The 18,574-nt window shown below is 39.3% G+C and overlaps 1 protein-coding gene across 1 annotated transcript in view; it reads right to left on the reverse strand.

The window, feature by feature from the left end:
* The window catches only part of LOC136833481 (proclotting enzyme-like), a 162,728-nt gene that overhangs the window by 107,656 nt on the left and 36,498 nt on the right, over nucleotides 1-18,574 (reverse strand). The window contains exon 3 of the mRNA XM_067095697.1: nucleotides 12,273-12,421. Within this exon, the coding sequence (XP_066951798.1) occupies nucleotides 12,273-12,421 (149 nt within the window). The remainder of the gene's footprint in view (nucleotides 1-12,272; nucleotides 12,422-18,574) is intronic.

An 18,574-nucleotide genomic window follows, 5' to 3' on the forward strand; every position in this document is an offset into this window, starting at 1 on the left:
GTGGTCAAGACTTATGATCAAGTTACTAACAATATGCAATACAGTCTTTATTGAATCTCTCACATGCTGTCCACATTATAATTTAAGGTCTACTATAGTTATTGCAAAACAATAGAGTAATTTCTTGTGTAAAGAAGAAATGGTTCCAGTCTTAATACATACTTGTGTACACTCTCATAATGAAGCTCACAATTTAGAGCCACATCATGTGGTGTGACAAAACTTCAGAGAACAATGACTCCAAAAATGTCTCTCCTTATCCAGGCATGCAGTGATGCTGCAAAGAAATCTTGAAGGATAAAATATTCATTTATAGAGTCAAACATTAAAAAGCTCTGGTTAAAAAAAAAAGGGTTATTTTTCACCGACAAGTTATTCACTGGAATTTTGTTTTCTTCAGTAGCTGTTTTAAAAGTTTACCTGGAAAGTAGAAGATAACGCCCCTAAACGATAAAAGGCTACAGGATTTATCATTTTCCCCTCAATCAGAGTTTAAGAACCACTGGATAATATTTGATCTATACAATCACCTTAATTCTTTATGTGTTTACCAGAAAGTTTTAACTTATTTTGGAATTTCTAAAATCTCTTTGTTATATTTAGGAAAATGTTTAAAATGCTTTGATTTTGAAAGTATTTCCATTACCCTGGCCCAGGACTTTTAATAAATAAATATAGTAATAGTTGTATTGTTGGGAAAAACAACAAACTCTGATGTTACATATCCTAGCCCCAAGAATAACAGGAAAATAGAAACAGAATGACAAAAGAAGTATGGTGCCAAACCAAAGGAAGTGATATAAATGTCAGTAAATCATCATAGGAACTTGTGCAACTTGCTGTAAATTTCTCATTAGCCTAGAAAATTAAAATTAGACATGTTTAATCTGTACTTTGATAAATTACAAATTTTCTCAGTCAAGAAAAAAGAAACCTTGAAAGCAGACAAGAAAATTACCAATTATGGAATAGCAATAGCACAAAAGTTTCAGTACAGATAACAGAAAATAGCTTTCAGTGCTGGAATTGCCAACTCCTAGGCATTCTGACAACCCTTTGTGGTCTAGTTAATAGCTGGTACCTTGTCACCCTCTGACGCCACTGGAATACTTAAGCGTTTGTCTTGGTTTTAGTGGGAAGTACATTTGTCCCATCATTAACTTTCAAGCAAGCCAATAGATACGTTCTGTTGGCACTGCTGCTAAACTTGAAGGCCCTAGGAACTTATTTCCCTCCAAAATATGATGCATGATATCTATTTGTTCTTATGTAAGCGTATACATGTAACAAGAATGGCACCGAACATTGTCTATGGTTATGTAAGGTTGCTTTGCAATTTCAATGGTTAATTCATAATAGTAATTTAAGATGCTTCAGTTTATGAGGTAAATGCTTGACACAGTCTATTTGAAATCTGCAAAGCGGATTGACATGTCCATCACTCACCTGTTCTTGTTTCCTCTAGCTTTGCCATCATATTCATTGAGGAATTTCCTGATAACAGAACACCTGTGGGCGCCTTGTCTTTTATTGTAGACGTTTGTATTGTTTCTGTGGTTTGATTAAATGAACTCTTAACTGAATCTTGAGAGGTAAAAGAATCTTTTTTCTCATATGTTGATGGTTTTTTCAGTGGCTGAAGCCCACTGCTGGCTTGGGGAATTTGATTTTATGTGCAACTAACGGTATACTCCCAGGATTGTAGAGGATAATTTTTTATCCAGCCACAGCGATGGTGAACCAAGAACTGTTTTAATTGTAAAGGTTGCTTTTGTTTTGATGGCTGAATCGAGTCTGTCAGATGTTGCTGTGTCAACCAATACGGACGTGCTAGGAATTTAAAAGGAGATTCTCCCTCCACTGCCATATGAAATATACTCATACCATTGTCATCATAAGTTGTAGTCTTACGGAACACACCAAATACTGGAGAAACTGCTATGAGTGGTGGAGAAATCTGTGTTGTAGTACCAGAGAATGTTGCAGTTACTGAAGAATATTCGATGGTTGATTCAGGTTTCATAACTTTGGAGGAAGCTGATGAAACTAGCTCTTTAGGTCTATATGCATCAGATGTTGATACTAAGGCAGCTGTTGTTGCTTGGTCCTCGTTTGCCAAAGGTTGGCCTGTTATACTCAGTTGGTTAAGTGAGATGGGCTTGGATGTTACTGCTGGAGTTGAAGCTGTTGACAAAAAGGGAAAGTTGGAGATTTCGGTTACAGGTATTGTGGACAAAGGGACAGATGATGCTAGAGGCTCAGTTTTGTATTGCTTATTTATTTTAAGGTTTTAGTAAGACAATTCATTTTGTTGTATTTTCAACAAATTTTTATATTTTGTCAAAATTTCAGCCTGATGATGAAGCCATATGCCTCGAAAGCTTGCAAATTAAAATGTTCTACGCATCAAGATAAGATTTCCAAGTAGCCACCTTATTACCGAGACATACATACATACATACATACATACATATATAGATATATGTATGTATGTATGTATGTATGTATGTATGTATGTACATATATATAAATGTAAATGTATATATATATATATATATAATATATATATATATATATATATATATATACATAGATAGATAGATATAGATAGATAGATAGATAGATAGATGACGCAAAGGAGGCATTGGAAAGAAAGGCCTCAACACCCAAAAAGTGGGAAAGTGCAAGCAATATAGAGGTGAATGGCACAGTAAGGAATCTGACATGCTACTGATGATCCTCTTGTGTCGGTTTATGAAGCGGCTAATACTGCGAATTTTTTTGCACAGGGACGATCAGTATACTGAGTCGAGCCCCATGATCGACCACGTGTTGGGCGGGTGGGGTTCAACAGGACAGCAAGGTCAGGACATCTGTCCTCAGGTCATGCTCTGAGCGATCTCTCTCGATTCTCGTTGCAGTGTCTATTTATAACCTTTGGGGATTACTCTGGCTTCTCTTCCAGATGGCACAAAGGTCAATCTTCATCACATTTTCCATAATGTCGACTGCATGGCGTCAGTCAACCCACGTGGGTTCAGAATGGGGGGCGGCCAACTTTCTCCTTTTGGCTCCTCCCCTGCCTTGCTTGATGCAGGGGTACCTGGGATTAGGCCTAAAAGCAGTCACTTTGAACAGAAAGAGAGGGTTAGGCTTCACCATTTTGGGGCATGAAAGAGAGTTTTGGAAGTGGTGAGTGGAAACCCACAGTTCTTGTAATTAATGATTTTTTATTCCTTTCTCAATTATGTTGCAAATGTAAAAATGGGTGAGGTTGCGAGAAAAGAGATCCCATTTGTTGCACCTCCCCAACCAAGTTAGCATTCACACCCTAGATCGGGTGAGAATGATTACCATCGAGCAAACTCACTTTACTTCTCTCTCATTTCCCTTTGGTACCTTATAATTTAACTTAAATTTCTATGTAGCAATCGATTTCAAGAGGCAAACAACATTGTAACATTTACGTTAATGCAGAATAAGTATTGGCTGCTAGAAATGACATATTTTTATCATTAAATTCCTATTACGTTAAGGCAGCATTAATCAGAGCATTTTCACAATGTAATGGTATAGTTAAAACAATGAATTAATACTAGGTTAATTCTAGAGTTACTTCATACACTCTTAATAATAATCATTTACGAATTTTGCTCACATGCAGTTAGTCTGCCTTGAAGAGGCATTACAATTAGGTAAGCGTGGTCTTGGTTAGGTGTTTCCATAATGCTTGAGTAACGGCTCAGTGCCATTTGGGCACTATGAACACAAGGTCTCGAGTCTGAGACTCGAGATTTATTACAGAGATTCACAAAGAGAATAGATGACAGATTCAGAGTAATCAACGATTGTAAAATAAAGATGACGATTACATATGCCAAAATTACTTTCCTTAGCCTATGGAAAACAGCTAGGATCATTTCTCAGCCCAAGACGGCCGCAAAGGTAGCCAGAGGGAGCGACCCCTCCTGCAGGATGATTTACCAGCATCTACAATAATGGCACTGTGCCAAGTTGGCACTCATATAATAATAATTAATGGCGATGGTATATCGTATTTTAAATGCATCATGTTGCGGTAGGCATGAAGGGAAGTCATAGGAATTATACAACTGGCATATCTGTCAGTGGCACTTTGCATGGGCAGAGAGGATTAAAGTAAAATGGGGCATTGGTAAGGCATAAAGTAAATGGGAGTGATAATCAAAAGTAAGGAAGGAAACGTTAAAGGAGAAGAATAAGGATAGAGTTATAAGGAAAATAGAACAGTGAAGGACCCTGACATTCTCTTCTGGATAGAGGTGCTAAGGTCTTCGTAGGATAAAGGGATGGCACTATGCCAGTTTGGGCACAGGTGCCAGGAGAGCTTGGGATCTCTCTTTAAGCTATGGAATCATCCACGCCCATGGTATTTCCTCCACGGGCCTCTCTTACTGTGATGGTTTGTCTCAGTCGGGGAATCGGTGGAACCGTACCTGGGCAGGGTATTTGAGTGCCACCTGTGTCAGCTTCTTTGACAGCTGATGCAGGGGCCCTTTTTACAAGCTCTACCACAATCCATCGCAGTTCCTTGAGTTTATCTGCCAACTGAGTCATGGCAGAATCCTTACTCACTGTTGTGTCTGCAGCAGACTGAGACAGAGAGGAGGTAGCCGTGGGGGAGAGAGAGAGGCTCGCAGGTAAGAATGACCAGCTCAGGCACGGGTTGCGAGGCCGCACCTTTGGGTGAGCTTCTGCTGTGGTAGGAATGATCCATCTCTCTTACCGGCATTGGTAGCGGAGCCAAGCCGAGCGAAGAGAGGGGCACAGACTGGGATCTCTGGAATAGAGATCAGGGGTGTGCTCTGGCACTGGCACTAAGGCAGGGCCAGGCACTAACAATTGATTTGGACCTTGCTCATCATTTGGGACAGACGGAGCTTGGCACTGCTCAATCCACCCAAGTGACACTGGCAGAGAATGTGAATCAAGAGTAGGATCTCCAGGAGGGGGATCTACTTGGGGCCCTGGCACTGGCACTGGGGCAGGGCTGGGCACTGGAATTGGATCGGGAATCAATCTTGGTGGAGGGGGCCACTGCACATTGCACTCAGGTGGCATGGGCAGTGGAACGAAATCAGGCGTTTGAGTTTTACTTTTGCCTAAATAATGATTTGGGGGACTTGAACTGCTGGATTGCTCTAACTTACACGGGGACTGGAAGTCCTGTCCCAGGAGGAGATCATAACCTCCAGGAATGTACCTGGTGACTGCGAGGTCACAGATTTCAGATCTAAGAGGTCTCGTGATCCTCAACTTGATGGTAGGAAGTATCATTTAAAAATGATTGATACCCTCAGTCGTGACAAGTTTACATCTGTTAATGGTAGCTCCCTGGGGAACTTTGTCTTCTCTTATGAGGGACATTTGTGCACCAGACTCATCAAATGCTTTGACCTGGCTGGCGGGGCACCTACCTTGGGGAAGTGCCACATAAATGGGACCCTGGGCTGGAGGACCTAAAGATGTTGGATCAGTGATTGCTAAGGCAAGGGCGGGCGTACTCTATTTATTATTATTAGGGCATTTTGTCCATTGGGAAGAGTGCCCATAGACTTTGCAAGCAGAGCAATAAGTCCAGCTATAATCCTTACCGGGACCTGTCCCATAGGAGGGACCAGGCCCTTTACCCTTCGTCCACAACCCAGGTGTGGCTCGGGGTGTTGTCCCATTTGAGGACATAGAGGGGGTCTTCTGGCTGATTCTCAGCCTTCAAGCGGCACTGTTCAGTGGAGTGCCCTGTTCTCTTACAGTACCCATATACAGGTTTCTTATGGGGGTGCCCATTCTTGTGAGGTTGCTGGGAGTTGGTCGAGGCAGGCGATGAGGGACATAGTTTTCGGCCATGGAAACTAAGATGGGGATGGTGCATATCCATATGTCAGCCCAATGGCAGCACTCGACCACTGTCTTAGGTGCCTTACTGCACAAGTGGGTGGTGAGTGCTGGTGGTGCATAGAATAAGAAGTCCTCAAGCTGGAAAAGTTTGAGGATTTCCTCCACACTAGTGACTTTCAGAGATTCTAGCCATCGTTTTAGGTCCTGGGTCTTTTTGAAGATCCACTCAGACCAGGTTTGTCCTGATTCCTTTGGCATATTTCTCCACCTTTTCCTACAACGGTCAGGAGTTATTTCAAAAGCTTTTATAACGGCTTGGTGGACAAGGTCAAGACTTCCTTGATCCTCAGGGGAGAAAGCATTAAATGCAATGGCACACTTTCCTTCAAGGTGCTGTCCCAGGATCAGAGAAATTTCTTCAGTAGAGGGCAAATAGGTCATCAGAACCTTTTCAATATGGTTAACACAGGCTTCGGGCTCGTCTTGTCCTATTTTCTTATGAGGGTGCCTACACTGCTGAGGGTTGAGTGAAGAGAGGGTGTTGATGTGTTGCGCATGTCGTGAGCTGCGAATGCAAGCTGATGAGCTCTTTCATTCTCCCTCTCCTGTCTTTCTTTCTTCTTCTCCTGTCTTTCTGCTTCTTCTCGTTTCTCCTGGGCTATTCTTTCTTTTTCCCTCTCCTGTCTTTCTGCCTCTTCTCGTTTCTCCTGGGCTATTCTTTCTTTTTCCCTCTCCTGTCTTTCTGCCTCTTCTCGTTTCTCCTGGGCTATTCTTTCTTTCTCCTTCTCCTGTCTGTCTGCCTCTTCTCGTTTCTCCTGGGCCCTTCTTTCTGCCTCTTTGCATTTCTCCTGGGCTGTTCTTTCTTTCTCCTTCTCCTGCCTTTCTGTCTCTCTTTCCATCTTGGCACCATCTACCTTCTCTTGGACCCATTCCCTCAGGGTTTGTCCTGATAGTCCCATGTCCTTTCCAGCGGACATGTAGAATTTGAATTCCTCATTTTGCTGGGCTCTGGATGTCGTAGACATCTTAAAATAATGCTTACATGGTCTTGACCCATTAGAAAATCAAATATGTCTGAAAAGACTCAAGGCTGTTCGAGGGAACAGGTTCAATAGTGTTCGAAATGAACAGATTCAGGTTGTCTGAAAAGATGCAGTTGTCTGAAAAGACTTAAATTTCAGGTGTCTGAAAAGACTCAATTGTCTGAAAAGACTTAAAATTCAGGTGTCTGAAACACTCAATTGTTCAGAATGACTGAAAATTAGTATGTCTGAATTAGACAAATATGTCTGAATGAGACAAAATTCAGGATGTCTGAAGAGACTCAGTTAAAAATTAGTATGTCTGAATAAGACAAATATGTCTGAATAAGACAAAGGTGTCTCAATAAGACTGTTAAAAATCAAATGTCTGAATAAGACAAATTTCAGTTAGAAATTAATATGTCTGAGTAAAACAAACTTCAGGGTGTCTGTTAATATGTCTGAATAGATTTAATGGTTCTTAATGAATGAAAATTTAGCCCAAGCTAACATAAGCCTTTAGGTATATTTTATTTTGCAGAGAGATGCTGCAGAACTAGTGTGTTAATTAATTTTAAATGTGGCGTAATGAAAATAGTATATCGATCCTATCGAATATTAAAATCTCCAACGCATGAGGGTAAGGGAAAAAATGCTTATGTGTGGGTGGAAAGGAAGGATTAGCTCGCACGTGTGCTAACTGTACTCCAGTGTTTACTTCATGACATCTGCCGTCAATGGGTGAGTCTGGCAGGTGGTGGGGTGAGAGCGTCTCTTGACAGCATGTCTGGCCTTTTGTTTTTGTTACCAGGATAGTGTTTCAGGCCTCGCCAGTAATGAATGAACAAGGGAATTCTCGCTTATATTTTCGTTTAAATTTTCTTTGCAGATGAATATTCTACTCAGTTAAGAATAAAAGGTCAATTACTTTCACGACGAGGTAAAGACGTATGCCAAAAAAAATTAGCGAGCTTTTAATTTATATTTGCGGCTTTTTAACAATGGTATTTCTAATGGAACTCGCAAATCAAAGATGGTGGACATGTTTGATGGATTCTACATGGCCATTCAAGACTGTATCCATATTACTAATCTCTCATCGTTTTGATATTTTAATTTAAATACTTCCTCTTTTCCTGCGATCAATTATTGTTTATTGAGAGAGACCTCAGGAGAGAGTCAGATTCCATTGAGAGAGGATCAACGATGTGAAGATAGCTGGAGTCAAAGCCTTGGTGCCCATCTATAGTGTGCCTGCCTGGATCAGGTTTCAAATTGTCAGTAACATATGGACCTGCTTTTTTCTTTGATTAACCTTCGAGTGAGTTGTTCCCTAGCTTCCTATTCGTGAGCCATGCGGACTAACATGCGATAGCACAAAAATCTGGAGGAACTGGCTCCAGGATCTTCTTCTCAAGAACTAATTTGGCATGCGCGTGGTCTATCAATTACCTAACGCTGATTGCAGTCACTTTTGCACCTAGCAAAACCAGCAAAATATTTTGACACATACGCTGACTCATGTGCTTAAACTGGAGGGGGTATGATATCAGGGTCGTCTCTAATTATGCAGACCAGCTAGCAGTTGCTATCCTGCTGATAATTGCAAGGAAATCGTATCCTGGCAAGGTACGACAGTTGCTATGAATGTACAGGGGATACTTACTTAATTCTGGGCAGCAACAGATGAACGCAGGGGAGTTCCTTTTATTTATTACACATCTGACTCAATATTAGGACAATTCGTAGACAAAACAAGGGAAATCTATGACTTAAGACCCTCTTCATATGAGGGAAAATTACGTAAACTCAAGGGTTCTCTTAACTAATTATATTTACATAACAAACACAGATCAGAAGAATGGCAAATTACTGGGCAGGTAATAACAAGGGCCTGCTAAAATAATGAATCATACACAGAATAAATATTCTATGCTGACGATGTCTTCATAACAGGGAACATTACAGTGGGAAGGGGGAACTGCACATGGATCAGCTGAGAGATTCCACAGTCAAGGCCTATCTGCAAATATATGTAAGACAGTTACTTGCAATAATAATAAGACGCTCAAAAGGAAACTGAGGAATGCACAGATGGTGCCAAATAACTCAGTTCAACACTAATACATAATTAAGTTAACATTGAATGCTCCAACACAAATTACTGAGGTGATTGCACAATGGAAATATAAATGAAATGTTAGATAGAGGAATAACAGGAATCGTGACTGACTAAAAGAACCTTGCTCCCATTGCCCTTAGTCAAGATGACGGTGTCCTCATTCAATAGGGAGCTGGCGATGGAGGAAGCCATTATAATGCCACAAAGTATACTGGGTCGAGCCCCATGGTCGACCACGCGTTCAAGGGTACGTTCAACAGGACAGCAAGGTCAGGACATCTCCTCAGGTCGTGCTCAGCGATCTCCTCGATTCTCGTTGCAGTGTCTACAAACAACCTTCGGGGATTACTCTGGCTTCTCTTCCAGATGGCACAAAGGTCATTCTTTGTCACGTTTTCTATAATGTCTATAATCTCTTTCCTTACTCAGCGCAGGGGTCAAAGTTCTGTGTTTTTGCCTACACACAAAAGTGTGGTAGGGTACTTTTAAGGTGTGTCATTTGCATTGGGTCCAGGTAGGAAATTAAATTATTCACTAGGGAGTGCTTAATGACAGGGGAACCGAATGTCCAGAGTTTAATCCCTTTATTCATCTACCTCCTACTGTGTTAGCTTTTGTACTGGTTCTCGAATGTGCTTTACAGAGGTCAGCTGATTCCCAAATGCTGGAGAAACAGCATCTCCCTCCCCAGCGAAATCCAGTCATATAAGCAGGTCAGGACCTGCTCCCACTCTGTCTTACCCAGTCCGCCTTAGTCAGGAGAAGTCTTGCTGTATTCCTTAGCCATGCCACGTGTATGGCACTCTTTCTGTGAACTGAAAACCATAGGTCACAAGCAGCCTAAGCTACAAGCAGCTAAGTGAGGTCTAAGGAAGACACGGCACATCATCCAGCCATTACTGCAAGGTGCCATTCAAAAACCACTGTATGTCTTTGGCATTCGAGTTTACCAGTTCTCTGTTCCATATCCTGAATCAGGATGATTTCATAATTTCTCGACCCAGTAAATACTTTACTATCCCGTTACCCAATGTTCAAGTGCTTCCCTGTGTAAGTTAATTTCATGAATTAATCGTCCCTTGTTCGAGGTGAACCTGAAGTTACCCCTCCCATGTGCTTATAATTGCTATTGAGAGAAACCACATTTTCACGAAGCATTCTCTGGGATTATTCTATTTCCAGACCATGGCTCCTCGTCTTCTCCATCATCTTGCCTGGAGAATTCTGTTACTCCAGCAGGCTTATCAACTTTATTGCAAGAAATCGGGAACTGTAGTTGAATTCCTAAGGGAACCAAAAACTTTATTATTCGAGCCACTGGCTCTCCGTTGTGCTGTAATTTTTATCATTAATTTCCTTATTGTAAGTAGAATCAGTAATTTGTCGTGCTGTTAGATTTTATCATTGGTTTTCTTTATTGAGAGTTGAGTCAGTACTATTATTTGCAATGTCGTAATCTGTGCGCAATAAAGTAGAATCTTGGGACAGAACCAGACCCACCATCATGATTTTGTCTGTTCCCCAGTTTATTGGGTTTTGCTGTCCACCTGAGTGTTGTTCAAGAGTTCCCTAATTAATATTTAAAGTAACCAAACCATGGCCAAATAAAAATAGCTGCCTGGATCTGTAATATATATATATATATAATATATATATATACCTATATATATATATTTCTTTGACATATATATATATATCTCTTGACAGCATGTCTATATATATTTATTTTTGTTACCTGTATTTACCCCTATATCATATATCCAGCAGTAATGAATGAACAAGGGAATTCTCGCTTATATTTTCGTTAATAAATAAATTTACAAGATATATATATATATATATATATATGTAATAAATAATATAACTCCCCTGAGTTCTTTTTCTGTTTTGCTCTGTCCTTCAGTAATTAGTTGAAAAATTTACATAGATAATCCCGTAAAGGTTAAACTGTATACCTTGCCATTTATATCGATTTCCTTGAAATTATCACCTTTATTGCTCTGTTAAATTTTTGGTCTGCATAATTTTAGTTACTTTTTTTAGGGGTCCTCATGATCATTTAGTGACCCCTGTCCAGATTTTAAGCATTCATATATAGGGCCAGTTATATATATATATGTGTCAAATATTTTGTATAGGTTTTGCTAGGTATTATCAACAAAAACTAATTGCAATCAATAACATTAGATAACATCATTTGATAAAACAAACCTCAGAATGCTGCATGTTCAGTTCTGGAGAAGAGAGATATTGGATAAAAACAGAATTTCCTCCACAATTTTTTGCTATAAATATTATTACTAGAGTCCTTGCTAAACAAAAATATATGCATTTGTTAATCTTCTTCAAAAAAAAGTTTTAAAATGAATTTATTTTCATGCCCTATTCCTTTGTGACTTGGTTCAAAGGAACGTTTGTTGGTGTGTTGAGACGTGATCATTACAGCGAATGAAAGGCAAACGTGTCACGGGTGAAATGAGGCTGCGAAAACATCTTTCTTCCTTCCTTCCCTTTCGTTCTCTCTCTTTTGACTTTGAGGGTGTCATTTCTAAAACTCTCTCTCTCTCTCTCTCTCTCTCTCTCTCTCTCTCTCTCTCTCTCTCTCTCTCTCTCTCTATATATATATATATATATATATATATATATATATATATATATATATATATATATACATATATATATATATATATATATATATATATATATATATATATATATATATATATATATATATATATATATATATATATATATAATATATATATGGGGCCCTTACAGTCAGCTAGACTCTGTAATGCACCTGAACATGAAGGATTAATATATCTTTTATTAGAAATCTATCTTCTGTTTACATTATATATATATATATATATATATATATATATATATATATATATTTATATATATATATATATATATTATATATATATATATATATATATATATATATATATATATATATATATATTATATATATATGCGTGGGTGTCTGTGTGTGTGCGTGGGTCCTATCATCTGTAGAACAGTCATATAACAAAGATTACTCATATTACATTCAGTGTACATGTATATATATATATATATATATATATATATATATATATATATATATATATATATATATATATATATATATATATATATATATATATATATATATATATATACAGCATATAGAATCATTTGATGTAAGTATACTGCTTTTCGAGGCATATTGCCTGATTGTTTTGTCTTTCCTTTGAATCTCTTACCTGGGATAACTGCTACTTCACACCAAAACCCTACAGGACATTGCTTTTTCATCTTCTTCCTTACGTGAGTAAGCTTCAGGGTATTTGACGCAGTCTCGGTTAACTTGTTCTCTGGGTTGTTCTTCAGGCAAAACTTCCCGGTGAATTTCCTGGAGGATATCGTTCGTTTAGCGTGAAACAGTACATCAGCTTTGATATTTGTAACTCCAAAGCAAAATTGCTCATCATCGTATGCTAGTAGGCTATATAAAAAGAATTATAACATGAATAAACAAAATTTCAAGCATGACTATACTTCATGCAAAGCGAAGCCCAGAAAAAGCTTCTAAATCAATTCTCTCTCTCTCTCTCTCTCTCTCTCTCTCTCTCTCTCTCTCTCTCTCTCTCTCTCTCTCAATACACACAGGTAATTACCAGAATCTCTCTCTTACCTTACCACACGACAAACAGACATGCAATTACCAGATTTTCTCTCTTAGCTTTTCACATGACATTTCTCCCATGACTAATGCTTTCATCTACTGAAGCTCTTCAAGTATATTTAAAATTGCTCCAGTTCATCTGAATTGTAATTATAGCTTTACCTATCAAAATCTGATGAAGTGGGTCCTGAAAAACCCCTACATTAAATATTATTATGTAATATAACCGTATTAGCCATTGGAACATGAAAGAACGTTTATAGTCTTATCAAAGGAGTATTGCGTAATTTTTCCTATTAATTCATGTGTCCTGCAGTTCGGGTCAGTTTACTTTTTTCATTCGAGGCAAAATCAAGGTCGACGCTACTTAGGTTTTATTTTTTTTTTTCTGAAGTTGGAAATATATAGTATCAATCCCAGAGTAATAACAGGACTGGAAGCGGGGTATTAGGATCAAATTAACGGGAAAAGAAGGGACAATCCGATTAACTGAACTCGCTGAAAACGGCCATACTGGATTCAGATGACATGAATCTCCTGTCCCCGGGTGATCCAATGCAGCTTGGCTGGCTTTTGCCGCTTGCCGTATTCAGTTGGTCCCTCTGAATCTAAAAGGAGTGGAATCTAAGTTGCGGCAGTCTTAAATATTATGTTATACATTGATCTAGTAGAGTTAGTAAAAAATAACTCAGCTCTGATACTGCTTACCTGCTGAGACAAAATAATTCAATTCTGATACTGTTTACCTGCTGAGAGGAAATAGTTCTTCAATAAAACCAACTAAGCGAAGACGAGTTTGAACCATCTCCTTAGCAGGGCATTTGCTATTGCAGTTGGTCTCTCTTTTTCTTAAAATACCTACGCATTCACTCGCACACATACACAAGCTCGCGCAAGCGCGGCTGAGATACAAGCATTCCATCTAGATATCGTCATGCCCCAACAAAATAGTCCCCACTTTACCGAAGTAAAACCATTCATGTTATGTTCCCGTACACATATATTAAGTATACACAGGGCAGGTATGCTTCTAAGGGGAAGAAGTGTTATAAAGGTATTTATCAGAAGATGTGTCTTTGGGCCCAGGTATGGTTGCTTTGGTGAAAGTCCGAGAGGAGGAAGATGTGAAAATGCCAAGTGTGTGAGGGTAGCAAGAAGCTCAAAGGGGTAGTGAGTACAGTTTCCATAAGCAATGTGTCTGATGCAGGGGTTATTTGGGTAGAATTTCTAAACTGTAACAGTTCAGTTCGAAGTTATCAGAAGGATACATATGTGGTAGATTTTGAAGATTGGGCTGATGGCAATAATTAGGTTGCTATTGTAGGGTACAACAATGAATTTTCAGAGGCAGAATTACAGGTTAGGAAACTGTTTTTAGGGATCATTTAGCTAATGCCGATTATAAAGAGTATATATATAGAGGGGGTGGAAAATGTTTTTGCTGAGTTTGCAGATATTGTCGCTCTTAAAGGGGATAAGTTGGGGTTAACTAACGTGTTAGAACACAAGGTTCATTTAGACGATGAGACTAAACCTATTTTTGTCCCCTCATATAGGATTCCTTTTAAGATTAGGGAACAGGTAGAGCAAGAGGTCAACAAGTGGGAAGAGGAAAGTACAATTAGGCCCAGTTCTTCACCTTCTAATTTTCCACTGTTAGCAGTGCCCAACAAGGATGGCTCAGTATGTGTGTGTGGATTTTCGTAAGTTGAATGATAAGTCGCTCTGGACCGCTATTCTGTGGCATGTTTGCCGGATTTGTTTGTAGAAATCGGGGGCAAAAATATCTACTCTTCAACTGATATGATGCAGGGGTTTTTGCAGGTTCCCCTTAGTGAAAAGAGTCGCAAGTATACTGCTTCTTCTTTGTTGAAGGGACATTATGAGTTTATGAAGATGCCGTCTGGTTTGTCAGGTAGACCTGTGACTTTTACGAGATTGGTAAATACAGTTTTCCATGGTTTGTTAAGGAAGTGTGTTTATGTGTATATGGATGATACCTTGATTGCCACTGATTCTATAGAGGAACATTGAGAGGTAATTAGGGAGGTTCTTTGGAGACTTAGGTTAGCTGATTTGAAGATTAGATTAGCCAAGTGTGATTTCTTGAGGAAGCAGATAGCATATTTGGGTCAGTTATTTCTAAGAAAGTTGTCAGGGTAAATGGGGACAAGGTTAGGGCGATCATGAATTTTCCTACTCCTAAAAATAAGTAGCAGATTCGTTCTTTCTTGGGCATGGCAGGATTTTTCCGGAGATTTGTGAAAGGTCTTTCCACCCTGTTGTCTCCGTTGACAGACATGTTGAGGGATGATGTGTAGTTTGTGTGGGGTGAGAGGCAACAGTTGGCCTTTCAGAAAACTAAAGAGGCTTTAATGAGTCCCCCAGTGCTGAAGTTTCTAGATTTCAAGCAACCTTTCACTTTGGTGACAGATGCCAGTCACGAGGGCATAGGAGCTTGCTTTATGCAGAAATTTGAGGGTAAATTGCATCCTATCACGTTCTATAGTGGGGAAGTTTAAGACTTGAGGGAGTAATGCGATGTCTATGTGCACGACGGACAAAGAGGCATTCATGGTGGTGTCTAGTCTGGTTCATTTTAAGATGTTATTGTTGGGCAACAAAGTTGAGGTTCTTACAGATCATAAGCCATTATTGGATCTTTTTAATAAGCTGGATCTTTCTCCTAAGAGAGCTGGGTAGTTTTTGAAAATTAGGGATTTTGATGCCAAGCTCAGGTATATTGAAGGTAGACATAATGTAGGTGATGCCCTTAGTGGGAGTTTTTATGATTCAGATGGATTTTGTGTTTGTTATGTATCAGGGGATTGCATTGACAGGGATATTAGTTTAGTGGAGGCAAAGGCGAAACGCCTTTGCTTCAGCCAAAATTTCATCCTCATCCTGTCTAGCCTCCACTAAACTAATATCCCTGTCAATGCAATCCCCTGATACATAACAAACACGAAATCCATCTGACTCATAAAAACTCCCACTAAGGGCATCACCTACATTATGTCTACCTTCAATATACCTGAGCTTGGCATCAAAATCCCTAATTGTCAAAAACCGCCTAGCTCTCTTAGGAGAAAGATCCAGCTTATTAAAAAGATCTAATAATGGCTTATGATCTGTAAGAACCTCAACTTTGTTGCCCAACAATAACATCTTAAAATGAACCAGACTAGACACCACCATGAATGCCTCTTTGTCCGTCGTGCACATAGACATCGCATTACTCCCTCAAGTCTTAAACTTCCCCACTATAGAACGTGATAGGATGCAATTTACCCTCAAATTTCTGCATAAAGCAAGCTCCTATGCCCTCGTGACTGGCATCTGTCACCAAAGTGAAATGTTGCTTGAAATCTAGAAACTTCAGCACCGGGGGACTCATTAAAGCCTCTTTAGTTTTCTGAAAGGGGAATTAGCTAGAAAGGGTTATAGGTTGCCTTTTGTGGGTCTAGAGTTAGAGGGTAATTTGTTAGTTAGGAAAATTAAATATAAGCTGAGGAGTAGTGAGGATAAAGGAGATACAACACAGGCAGTTGTCCCAAAGAGCCTAGTACATACGGTTTTGGATATTGTTTACTGTAGGTTTGGTAGTCCACATTTGGGTACTGAGAAAACATGTCACAATGTACGGGGGTAGTTTGTTTGGAAGAACATGCTTGCATCAGTGGAGGATTTTGTGAGGGGATGTTCAGTTTGCAATGCATGCAAGCCAGCGAGGGTTACTTCGTGTAAATTGGGTTCGTTTCCTATCTCCAGTAGACTCTTTCAACATGTCCATATGGACCTTCTTTCCAATTTCTGTGAGTCTAATTATGGGCACAGACATTTGTTGGTTATTGTGGATGAATTAACTAGATTTGTAGAGATTTTTCCTTTGAAGCATAAAACAGCGGAGGAAGCAGCAGTCGTGTTTTTTTAAGGGTTTATTTGTCGTTATGGGGTTCCTGAGATACTTATTACAGATAACGGGAGGGAAGTGGTGAATTAGATGTTAGAGTGTCTTGCAAAAGTTATGGGAATTAGGAAAGTAACTATTATTCCATATAGACCAGAAGCCAGTGGGTTATGTGAGAGGGCCAATAGGAAGGTAACTGGAGCTCTCAGAATCACTGTTGGGGGTAATGATGTGAATTGGGATTGGTATATCGCACAGGTTCAGCATAGCATTAATACTATGGTTAGCGATACTATTTTGATGTCTCCCGCTGAGGTAGTCTTTGGTTATCCAGTGCGAGGCGCGTTCGATTTGTTATTCATTCTGTCTCGCTAAGATGATGTGATTAGATCGTTGGTCTCTACTGCTAAAGAGAGATATGTGCGCTTTGCTAGGAATCTTGAGTTGAAGACGCGGGAAATGGTTGATAGGAACAATTAAAAGCCAGATAATGTTAAAGTTGCTATTGATGACAGGGTTTTTGTGAAGATAAATGTCAGAATCAGTTGAATTATAATTTAGGGCCAAGTTTGAGGGTCCATTTTGGGTTGTGGAAATAAAGAAAGGAAATAGGTTTGTTGTTTGAGATGAAAAACAGGATTGTCCACGTTGACACATATTTCTAAGATCAAGAGGTCAGCTTAAAGGGGAATTGATGGGTTCATTGTTTTTTTTTCTCTCGCTCTTCTTTTTTTAAATGCTTTATTTGCTTTTTATTTTTATTTGCTGGTTTCCCAGAAACATAATTTGGGGGTTTTGAGCATGGGGGGACCCTTGTCCATAGAGTTTTATAGATTTTGGTTGTCTGATTTTAGTCTGTTTTGTTGTTGTTTTTTTTTTCTTTCTGCGCAAGTGCGGTGGTTCGGCGTAATTACTTGTTGGAATTTTGGCAATCCTGAGGTCATATATGTTAAATGAGGGGGAAAGGATGCTGTAGAGTTTTGTGGGTTTGGTGACTCGGGCTGTCATATTTTTTTTTTTTTTTTTTTTTTTTTTTTTGTTTCTGGGTCTGGTTGTTTATGGGTATCGTTTCTTTTTTTTTTTTTTTTTTTTTAGATGCTGAAATTCTGTTTGCTCGTAGCCTTCGGGGTGGCTGTCTATGCCAGAGTAAAAAGTGCGGTGGTTACTTTCTTTCATAAGGGGGCGTTATAGTTTTATATATGGTTTTGGCGACTTATGGTTTTGTGACTTTATGAGATTATATTTTGCAGATGTGTTTGGTTTTCTGATCTTTTGAGGTGTTGGAGTCGATTTTTATGAATTTGGCTTTTTTTTTAGGTAGTGGTTTATTCAGAAGTTGTGTAACACACTCAGTTTTAGCACATTGATTTTGGGCTAGTGGCATTAGATGGACAATTTTTCAGTCAGTAGCTGTTTGGTTTTGGAGGCAAATTGGTTGTTGGTCTATGACTTTTTTTTTTGCAGTGACAGTTTGATAGTGGTAGAGTTGATGTCTTGTTTCTTATTGACCAACGACATGACCGACTTATGTTATACACCAGTTCCTCATAGCGCCCCCTTAGAATGGCTTCTATGAGCCACAACTGATACAGTTTGGATATGGGAGCCATCTGCTTTATGCCTGCAAGCTTCCACGCCTTCACCTTCATGAGAGGATCCATAGCCTTGTTGGATAACGACGGGTGGGACATCTACAATCACCGCCTTTCGCTCAGAGATGTTCGTTTCTACACAAAGGAGTCACATGCGCCACACTCATGGGCTTGTGCAGTCACAGGCCGTCCAGGAAATTAGTTCAAGATGAAAAAGATGCACTCTGCAATGAAGTTATTAGAATTACAGCCGTGACAGTGGCTGTTGTTTGTTTTTTTTTTTTTTTAAGTTCAGATGCGATAGACATTGGCTGCCCAAAGGACAGGCAACCTTCGTATTTAGTGTATATTGTTTTTCATGTACGCTGTGCCGGCCCC

The sequence above is a fragment of the Macrobrachium rosenbergii genome, chromosome 51 (genome assembly GCF_040412425.1).
Source record: "Macrobrachium rosenbergii isolate ZJJX-2024 chromosome 51, ASM4041242v1, whole genome shotgun sequence".
Taxonomy (NCBI): Eukaryota; Metazoa; Arthropoda; class Malacostraca; order Decapoda; family Palaemonidae; genus Macrobrachium; species Macrobrachium rosenbergii.